At 49.0% G+C, this 10,883-nt stretch overlaps 1 protein-coding gene across 1 annotated transcript; it reads left to right on the plus strand.

Moving 5' to 3' along the window:
- The first annotated feature begins 8,994 nt into the window (after positions 1–8,994).
- On the plus strand, positions 8,995–10,065 carry LOC119292869 (BTB/POZ and MATH domain-containing protein 2-like). Its single transcript, XM_037571547.1, has one exon. The coding sequence runs from the start codon at positions 8,995–8,997 to the stop codon at positions 10,063–10,065; it is 1,071 nt and encodes a 356-aa protein (XP_037427444.1).
- The last annotated feature ends 818 nt before the right edge of the window (positions 10,066–10,883 follow it).

Here is a 10,883-nt window from a genome sequence, read left to right on the forward strand (position 1 = left end):
GAGAGAGAGGAACAACGCCGCCACCGATGCTCGACTTTGCCGGAGTTCAGGAGCTCGCCACTGCCGCTCGAGGGAGCCCCCTTGCCGTTGAACACCACCACCACCTCCGCTACTCACCGCCGCACCCTCCCGTCACTTCGCCTCCGCCAGAGAGTCGCCGGAGAGCCGCCGCTGCCGCCCGACCGCCGCTGCCGTTTCTCTGTTCTGGTAAGCACACGCACGCGCAGGAGTTCTCAGCCAATCAAGTGTGGCCACGTGGCGCCTTCTACAGGAGTTGCCGCAGTAGCCGACATGAACAGTGCAGGAGTTTTCCGCTGTCTTTTGTTTTTCTCGGATTTTCACCAAAACTTCTGGTAGCTATATCTTTTAGCATATATACTATATTTAGGTAATTCTTTTTCCTGTGCACTCACAAAAATCGGCACCTTATCACAATACCAACTTTGCACATGTTTGCACTGTTCAAATTTGAATTTGTTTGAATTTGAATTAAACCTTCCAGAGGCCATAACTCTCAAACCATTTTCGAGTGATTCTTTTTGCGTTATGAACATAGTGCAATTTAGGTGCTGTTATGCTTCTGTTGTTGGGTTTTTAAAATGATTTTCTTGATGTTGGTTTTATTTTGGCGTTATTTGAGTTTCGGTGATTGATTTGTTGAATTGTGTGAAACGTGTAGATTGTCCGGAGTGCGACGCGAACTATTGTAAGGAGTGTGACTTTCTGAACCAGAACCAAGGCAAGTTACATGTTGATCATCCTTTACCTATTGTTTTCTATGCATGTAGTTATATCACACTATAAATATCTGCATGTATAGGATTACTATATTATTTTGTTATATGTAGTTGAGCTATCTTCCCGTCTTTTGCAAATCATGGTAGTTGTAGTTTGCTATGCTTTGTAGATGGGGGTGGTTCGTGTATACATTGAGTTTATGTGAGGATTACATATTTAACTAAATTGAGTAGTAATTAAGGATTTAATTCACCTCTGGGCGGAAGTGGTATTGCTTGGTGTTGAGGGAAGGCATCATGGGGTCTTGCACCTTTTCTAAGGCCATGCTCCCATGAGAGTGCACCCTAAGTGGAATGTCGCGCAGGTTCAAAAAGATCAGACAGACTTAGTGACTAGTAGCTTCCATGTGCGGCCACTGGCTATATGGGCTCTGGCTTAGTTGATCAGTTGTTGGAACCCTTGCCTAGACTGTGTCGACAGATGTAGCGTATGTAGGTGGGATGTGGCCGTCAGGTGGGTAAGGGAACCTCTTCTGAAAGACTTCGTCTTAATCTTCAGATTGGGTCCAGTGGGTAAAGCATACTAAACTCTGTAGAGTATTAAATCATGATTAGCCGTACCCCCGGGTATGGGTAAATTTGAGCCACTATGCCATTACAGTTGTTGGATGATCTTGACAGATGTGACACTTAATAATATTTGTGGGCAACTTAATAAAGGGTAGGTTGGAGTTGATTTTGCCAACTCAACCTTGTGTATATAATTGTAGTAATAAAAGAACTAAATAAAAATTTGACTATTAGGTAGTTATGAGGACAAAATCAGCTTTCTGCAAAACAAACCCTCAAGCCTTCCTTTTGTTGTACTATGCATATACATGCAGGTCTGCTATTATTACTCCTGTGTAACTTGCCAATACATTCAAAGTATTGACCTATATGGCTGCAACGTCTCATGTTGCAGGATATTCAGACGAAGAGTAAGGTACCGTTAGGGTCGCGAGTCTGCACTCAGCATCGCCAGTGGGCTATGATGGGACTCATTATTATTTTCTGCTACTTTCCGCTGTTTGATTGAATAAAGCTAGCCAAGTGCTATGCAGATTGTTTTATTTTATATATTCTGGATCATACGATGTAATAAATGATGCACTTGCTATTCTGGTATTCATCTATATTGTGTGTGCTAGCGAGTTCGATCCAGGGACTAGCACGGTAAGCATAGAGACTCAAATCCTTCGGGATTTGGTCGTTACACAGCCTGCATGGGATCCCTGGCATATCAGAAGGGTGCCAGGAAAATATGTCCCAGTTTTCGCGTAGGAACGCCCGCAGTGTTGCGTCCACCGTGGGGTCTAGTTATGCCCTGATGGATGCTGTCTTCATGGAGTCCGTTGGGTGGGCCTAGAATTTGACTATTTCATCTGCTTGTTTAAAGGAGGTGGATTTGGATCGCTTATCGAGGATCACGTCGTCCCTATCCACCGTGGAGCACAATGCGGTTAATTCTTCGGCCGCGAGGGCTTCAGACAATGCCTCGAGGGCCAAGGTGGCAATTTTGATTTCGGTGCGGAGTGCTGTGTCCGGATCACTGGCAAGAGTGATGATTCCATTAGGCCCGGGCATCTTGAGATTCATGTACCCGTAATGGGGTATAGCTTGGAATCTTGAGATTCATGTACCCGTAATGTATCTCGCCCTAAAAGGGCGTGATATCCACTGTTAAAAGGGGCCACTTGAAAGGTTGTCTCTTTGGACCGATAATTCTCCGGCGTGCCGAATACCACATCGAGTGTGATTTTCCCACACATCGCGCCTCCCGACTGGGAATAATTCCTCGAAAGGTCGTGCTACTTTGCTCAATGCGTCTGCTGTCTATTTCCATTTTGTTGAGAGTTTCCTTGTAAATGAGGTTTAGTCCGCTGCCACCATCCATGAGCACTTTGGTAAGCCGAAAGCCGTCCACAATTGAACTGAGGACCAATGCGGCTGGTGCCTGGACTGTTCTGAATTTTGGTTCGTCACTGGCATTGAAACTTATGGCCGTGTCGTTCCAGGGGTTTATTGCTGCAACTTGGCAGACTTCAGCGAGGCCGCGGAGTGCCCTTTTGCGCCCATTGTTTGAGGCGAAAGTCTCAAAGACTGTCAATACCGTAGGGTTGTTGTCTTCTATGGGATGTTGCTCTGCGGTATTTTTGGTGAGGATATCGTCGCCGCTCTTGGCCACCTGCCGGAGTATCGAACATGCTCTAAGGATATGGATTGGTACGGTATCCGGTGTTGTGTGTATTTTGCATGGCCTATCGAGCCGTCCCTCCAGAACGGTTCCGCGCCCCGTAACGGGCTTTAATTTTTTTGTTATTGGATCAGGCGACCGACGAGGGTGCATCCTTTTTGTCCGAATGAGGGGTTTAGTGGAAACCGGTGGCTCCCAAGAGGCTGCCTGAGATTGCCAGGCGCTTTCCATTGTGCAGTACTTCTGTACTATTATTGCTAAGTCAACGAAGTATGATACGTGATGGTGGTTGATTGCATTGAGGATTCCCTCATTCGTGCAATTTTTGCAGAATAATGAGATTGCGTCTTCATCGTGGCAGTCTTTGATCTTGTCTTTGACAAGGAGGAATCTGGCCCAAAAGTGATGGACCGTTTCCTGGGACTGCTGTCTGATGCGGGTAAGATCGCTTGTATCTAGGTAGGCGGGTGGATTTAAGTCCGAACCCTGACCCAATCTGGAATCCAGAGTTTGAGAAATTTCTGAGTTTAATAGCTTGGGCTCTGGAATATCAACCAATTTTTCAGGCCCACAGTCCGACTCTAGGTTCGTAATACGGGGCGTGTCCGCCCGCGGGCGGGTATCCGGCTCTGCGAGCTCGGAATTCCGAACATAGTTCGTCCTCAATATAGAGGAATAGTTGTCGCGTTGCTCCTCCACTACCACTATCTGATGGGTGATCGGCGGAGATTCAATTTCTCTCTGGTCGGGTTTAAGCCCAATCCGATCGTAGTCTGTAGCGACTCCCAAGGTGGCGATGCAATCCAGGAGTTTGTTTAAAGACAACAACTCTATCAGATCCATCTGTTCGGAGTATTCTGACCTGACGCGGAGGCGATTTTCGATGACCCGAGAAGTCACCGTCGGCCCGACGGCCGAACGGGCGGCGATGGTTAAGCCGCCCAGCCGGAGGGTTTGGCCTGAGGCCAGGGCTCCCCCGGAGGTGATGTTGTCCTTGATAACAAGGCGAGCCATCAAGCCTATCTTTGACGTCACAGCGGAACTCTCAATGAAAGCACCATTGTCGGTGTCAAAACCGGCGGATCTCAGGTAGGGGGTCCCAAACTGTGCGTCTAAGGCTAATGGTAACAGGAGGCAGGGGACACAATGTTTACCCAGGTTCGGGCCCTCTCTATGGATGTAATACCCTACTTACTTCTTGATTGATCTTGATGAATATGAGTATTACAAGAGTTGATCTACCACGAGATCGTAATGGCTAAACCCTAGAAGTTTAGCCTATGAGATAATGGTTGTTGTTTCTATAGACTAAACCCTCCGGTTTATATAGACACCGGAGGGGGCTAGGGTGACACAAAGTCTGTTATAGAGAAAGGAATCACCATATCTGAATCGCCAAGCTTGCCTTCCACGCAAAGGAGAGTCCCATCCGGTTACGGGGTGAAGTCTTCTATCTTGTATCTTCATAATCCAACAGTCCGGCCCACATATATAGTCTGGCTGTCCGAGGAACCCTTACTCCAGGACTCCCTCACCCCCTTGGGCCGGCCACCTCTTCCCTTCCCTCCTTTATATACGTGGCCAAGGGGCACCCCATAGACACACAAGTTGATCTTTTAGCCGTGTGCGGTGCCCCCCTCTATAGCTACACACCTCGGTCATATCGTCATAGTGCTTAGGCGAAGCCCTGCGCCGGTAACTTCATCATCACCATCGCCACGCTGTCGTGCTGACGAAACTCTCCTTCGGCCACAACTGGATCAAGAGTACGAGGGACGTCATCGAACTGAACGTGTGCTGAACACGGAGGTGCCGTACGTTCAGTGCTAGGATCGGTCGGATCATGAAGACATACGACTACATCAACCGCGTTGATAAAATGCTTCCGCTTTCGGTCTACGAGGGTACATGGACACACTCTCCCCGCTCGTTGCTATGCTTCTCCTAGATAGATCTTGCGTGATCGTAGGATTTTTTTTTTGAAATAATACATTCCCCAACAGAAAGCACCAATGTCGGTGTCAAAACCGACCGATCTCGGGTAGGGAGTCCCGAACTGTGCATCTGAGGATCAAAGGTAACATGAGACAAGGAGGATAGGATATTTACCCAGGTTCGGGCCCTCTTAATGGAGGTAAAACCCTACTTCCTGCTTGATTGACTTTGATGAGTATAGGGGTTACAAGAGTTGATCTACCTCGAGATCGTAATGGCTAAACCCTAGATGTCTAGCCTATATGTATTCTAATTGCCTCTATGGACGAACCCCTCCAGTTTATATAGACACCGGAAGGGCCTAGGGTTGTACAGAGTCGGTTTACAGAAGAAGGAAACTATACATCCGCACACCAATCCTGCCATCCACGCAAAGGAGAGTCCTATCCGGACACGAGAGGAAGGCCTTCTACCTTGTATCTTCACGGCACATCAGTCCCGCCCATACTACACAGTCCGGACACCCGAGGACCCCTTAATCCAGGACTCCCTCAGATTGACAACCCCTTTTTCGCGTTGGGTGCAAGTTGTTTGATTGTTTGTGCAGGTATTCGGTGATTTGTGCGTTGTCTTCTACTGGATTGATACCTTGGTTCTCAAACTGAGGGAAATACTTACTCTACTTTGCTGCATCACTCTTTCCTCTTCAAGGTAAAAACCAACGCAAGCTCAAGAAGTAGCAGCCGGCGGCAAGGTGGTTGCTCTTGCGTGAGATGGCGCTGTCTCCAAGCTTGAGGTGCGCGGTCCAGCGGGCGTGCGGGCCTGTGGCTCTTCTAGGTCACCGACTGCGAGGGTTGGAGGGGATTGGGATGCTTCAGATGAGAATCTACCCAGCTTTTTCGATGCCGATGACACGTCGCCAGTGGGTGTCGTTCTCCTCCCTGGAGGATTGTTGTGGAGCTCTCCCCCTCCTCCACCCCGAGCCATGTCCTTCATGTGAAATCTCAAGATTCCATGTGAGTCGGGTGACGATGTCGCTCCCCCCTTGGGGGCGTCGCCTTGAAGGTCATGGTCTCCTACGCACTTCCCCAAGGGATGGACGAGCACATCATCATGCTCGGCAGGTATGAGGTTGGTATGACACTGCGACGTGTGTGGCAATGACTATGGTGACGAGGAGAGCCTAGTCGCGGCATGTCCTTCTGATGCCGACAGTCCGGTGCGTCTATGTTGATGTGACAGAGAAGTCGAAGTTGCGGTGGCGGGGCCACTGCGGCAATGATGACTCCATGAGGGAGGTTTTTAGCGGGTGGTGCTCTCTGGATGTTGTGCTGGACTAGGTCGGTGCGAGGCTTGCAACTTCCTTCGTGAAACTCATTAGCAAAATCGGAGCTGCATTGTCCTTCATGCCTCGGTCGACTTTTTGGCGTTTATGGCCTGGTCATCCGCGTAGGTTTTTGTCCGGTTTTCCTCTAGTTAACCAGGCGACTCTCTTCTTCTGATCAATGAAAATGGCACATCTTTTGCCTCATTTAAAAAAAACCACAATAAAAGGGCATTGTCGAAACGTTTCGTTGTCAAAAGGAAATGTAGGGTCACAGTTTTCTCGACAAAGGGTGGATTTTATTAACTCAAAATAGAGCATCAAGTGATACAAACATAGTGAGTACACACCCGGCCTCTGCATAGCTAGGATGCACATAGCCAACACCAACACACACGCACGGACAAATCACACCGGCAACTTGCAAAGTCAAACATGACCGAAGCTATGCCGTAGTGCAGCAAAAAGAAAAAAACTCCAAAGCGATCAAAATAATGATCAACAGTCTACAACAACAACCATATTGGCACCACTCATCACTTGACATCAGTTGTGATGTGGTCACCACTTTCCACGACCCAAGCAACTACAGGCATAGTTCGGTCTTGACGTGAGGCGCCAAGCAAGTGAAAACCATGCCCGCACAAATAGACAGTCAAACCGCGACAAGAGCCACTCGCCGCCAACAAACTCCGAACAATGAAGGTCGCCGTCACACTTTGCAACAGAGATCAAGGGAGGATAGTCACCGACACCGTCAAACCCCAAATGGGGACGCTTCAACAGTCTCGCACCATCCTTGTCCATGGCGGCAGAATCAGGCAGCAAAACAAAATTGTCGTTGCCGCCGGATTTCAAGGTCCAAGATTCCGGCCCCGTCTCGGCAATCACCTAGCAGTGCAGAACCACACCTTCGCCTATGCACCCGAGCGGAGAACCGCCATACCATGACCCAGCTGGCAGATGGGATCGTGGCCACCGATGTCTCACAACCAGAGACTGCCTACCTAGCCATAAATCCACCGCCACTGTTGCACATCCATGTCCTCTGCATCGAGTCGCCGTCCATAGATCTTACTCTGGAGCAACGCTGAACAAGCTTCCTCGAGCCCTGGCGATCAAGTCAGCTCCTAGACAATGTCTCCAAGAAGGTTAACGACGAAGAAATCACCGCCATCATCCGTCCCACAAAGGGAGCAAGGATTTTCCCGGAGTAAAGACCACGAGGGGAGGAAGGGAGCAATGTAGCGGCGCCTTCAACAAGGATTACGGCGCCCTGAAGCATCGTCGTCACCACTCCTGGCACCAAGCTGAGATAGGGTTTCCCCAACTCCCCTCACACCCTCCCCTTCGCATCAACCACCATGAACTAAGGCGTCTTGTCCAGCGCGCCGACGGAAATAGGCGAGGCCACCGGAGCAATGCTTGATGACCCATCCGCCATTCCTGATCGCTGCCAAAGGTCAGAATACGCGCCCATCAGGCACGCCACACACACAGTCACCCTGGCCAACGCCCGTCCCGCCGGCCACGCCCGGCATGTCCGCACATGGAGCACAACAGCCGCGCCCCACCACCCCTTGCCGAGCAACGCTGCCGCCCGGTTGACGTGAGGCACACACACGCCCGAAGCATTGCCTGATCCCGTTGAGAACGTCGCCCACGAACCGAGGGTAGCCGCAAGGAGAAGCCCCGCCGCCGCCATCGGCCGCACGGGGTTCGCCCGGCAACGTCTTCCAGCGGCGGCACGGTGGATTTGATCTGGCGACGGCTCGCTAGGGTTTGGATGAGTCGCCCCCGAGCCGCCTCGAGCATGGACGAGGCGGGTCACAGTTGGAAAGGCTAGCCAAATCTCTACCTAATAATAAAGCAAATTGGGTTTCCATCGTCCGTCATGCACTTTTGCAGAAAACCCCCTGCATTTTTCATGAATTAACCCGCAGTACACACTTAAGTCATAACCGAAACGTTATTTTACATTTTTACGGAAACCCCCCTGACGTAATAGATAATTCACCCGCCGATCATATATAAGTCAAACAAATGTTTTTCTAAATTATTCATATCTTTTAAACCGTAACTCCGATTTTAACATTTTATATATGAAAATTGATTAGAAAAATGTGTAGAATATGAATATGATGTTATTTTGTTTGTTAAATATTTTTTAAAGATTATTTTGGAAGATATTTAAGTCAAACAAATATTTTTCTTAATTATCCATATCTATTAAACCGTAACTCCGATTTTAACATGTTATATATGAAATTTGAATAGAAAAATATGTAGAATTTGAATATGATGTTATTTTTACCTATTAAATATTTTAAAATGTTATTTTAAAAGCGAACTTGTAACCTATAGGGCACGTCCGTTTTTCTTTCGTACCACGACGATCTGGATTGCAAATAAACAACCACTAAAATCATAAAGAGACGAAAGAAAACATCGATAACCACACATGAGCACCTCTGAAAAAACTGGCAGGGGAAAAACAACATTCAATCACACTTTGGTTTGTGTGAACACTGAGGCCACTAAGGGTGAGAAGGAGGATAAGCGGCAACATAAAAATGATGCCTCGCTAAAATAAAATGCATGAACATATTATGATTATTGGGTTAAGAGTGTGTGTTATTTTTTTCTCCCGTTGCAACGCACGGGCTCTTTTGCTAGTACCCTAAAAAGAGAAAAGACTAGACAAAAAAGCACAGACCGTTGCGGGGAAAACTTGGGTAGTACGGTACTTGGCGGCCGTCGCCATGTCCACCTCTTTTCCACCTTCTAAGATTGGCGGCGGCGCTACGTCGCCGACGGCGTCGGCCATCGTCGCGCAGGCCGTGTCCGGGTCGCACGTCCTCACGGTCGACGGGTACTCCCGCACCATGGGGCTCGGCACCGGCAAGTTCATCAAGTCCGGAACGTTCGACGTCCGCGGCCATAGCTGGTGTATCCTGTACTACCCCGACCGTAGAACCTCAGATGACGCCGACTGGATATCCATCTATCTATGTCTCGTTCACACCGATGCCGACGAGGTCAAGGCACAGTTCAAGATTAGTTTGGTCGATCAGCACGGAGAATCAGGGACATCATACAGCAACGAAAGCCAGATATGCGCCTTCAGAGTAACAGAAGGACCGTGGGGCTTCGGCGTAATCAAACGCAAGGACTTGGAGGGATCTGTCTACTTGAAGGACGATGTCTTGAGAATCAGGTGCGACGTCACGGTGTCGATGGAGATCATCACCGAGCACACCGCTCCGGCGGTCCTGGTGCCGCCGTCAGACATGCACCACCATCTCGCCCGGCTCCTCTCGGCCGGCGAGGGCTCGGACGTCACCTTCGAGGTCGGCGGCGAGGCGTTTCCCGCGCACAGGTACATGCTCGCCGCCCGGTCCTCCGTCTTCAGGGCGGAGCTCCTTGGCCCGATGAAGGAGAAGACCGCAACTCGCGTACAAATCAACGACATGGATGCCAATGTGTTCAGGGCTCTCCTCCACTTCATCTACACCGACTCATTGCCAGAGATGGACGACGGGGACTCGACGGCGATGGCCCAGCATCTGCTTGTGGCTGCGGACAGGTATGACATGGAGCGGCTCAAGCTGATCTGCGTGGAGAGGCTCTGCAGCGGCCTCTGCAGAAGCACGGTGGCGACGACGTTGGCCTTGGCCGAGCAGCACGGTTGCGGTGCGCTCAAGAAGGCGTGCTTCAAGTTCCTCACTTCTCCGGGGAACCTGAAGGCGGCCATGGCGAGCGAGGGCTTTCAGCATCTGAGGAGCAGGTGCCCCTCTCTTCTCGAGGAGTTGCTCGCCAAGCTTGCTCCCTGACATGCTTCTGTTGAAACTTATGGCATTTTTTTCTGAATCATCCTGTTATTTCTATTTTCACATCTGTGGCTGTTGTTTATATATCAGGGGTGCAAGTAGGGCTGGAAACCGAGCCGAGTCAAGCCAGCTCGGCTCGACTCGCTAGAGCTCGTTTCGTTAACGAGCTAGCTCGACTCGACTCGTTACTATAACGAGCTTAAACCCAAGATTGGCTCGACTCATATAACTCGCGAGCTGGCTCGTTTAGCTTGTTAAGCTCGTTTAAGATATGAACATAAAATTCTCAAATATGATAAAAATGATTATGTATATATTAAATATATATATCACTAAACAATTGCAATTTCCTTGTAACGCATGAGTCTTCTAGGCGGTTGGGCCTTCAACGGCTAGACCTTGTGTTGTGCACCTGGAACGTAGGGTGCTGAGTGACTGATCTTTTTTTGTATTGGGAGTAGCTGATCTTTTGTACCGAGCCTAACAAGTTACACAAGTATTCGTGAGATTGGCTTGTTTAACTTGGTCTATAAACGATTTTAAACTAAAGCTCGGCTCGACTTGTTATTCTTCGAGTTCGAGTCGATTCGAGCCGAGTTACGAACTACTCATTTAGCTCGCGAGCTTCGAGCTTTTTTTCCAGCCCTAGGTGCAAGGATTGAAATCGATTCTTTTGATTGGTAAAGAAACTATTTTCGCGGTGCTTTTTTCCTGGATTTCTCGAGTGTATCATCAATGCGAGTTACCAACACATCGATTGCCGGTTGACATGGTAGCTGGTAGAGTAGAGATCGCATGCATCATAAAACATCTCCCGCAAA

This window comes from Triticum dicoccoides, chromosome 4B (genome assembly GCF_002162155.2).
Source record: "Triticum dicoccoides isolate Atlit2015 ecotype Zavitan chromosome 4B, WEW_v2.0, whole genome shotgun sequence".
NCBI classification, from domain to species: domain Eukaryota; kingdom Viridiplantae; phylum Streptophyta; class Magnoliopsida; order Poales; family Poaceae; genus Triticum; species Triticum dicoccoides.

Coding starts and splice junctions, on each gene's coding strand:
- LOC119292869 (XM_037571547.1), top strand. CDS start 8,995: ATGTCCACCTCTTTTCCACCTTCTAAGATTGGCGGCGGCGCTACGTCG.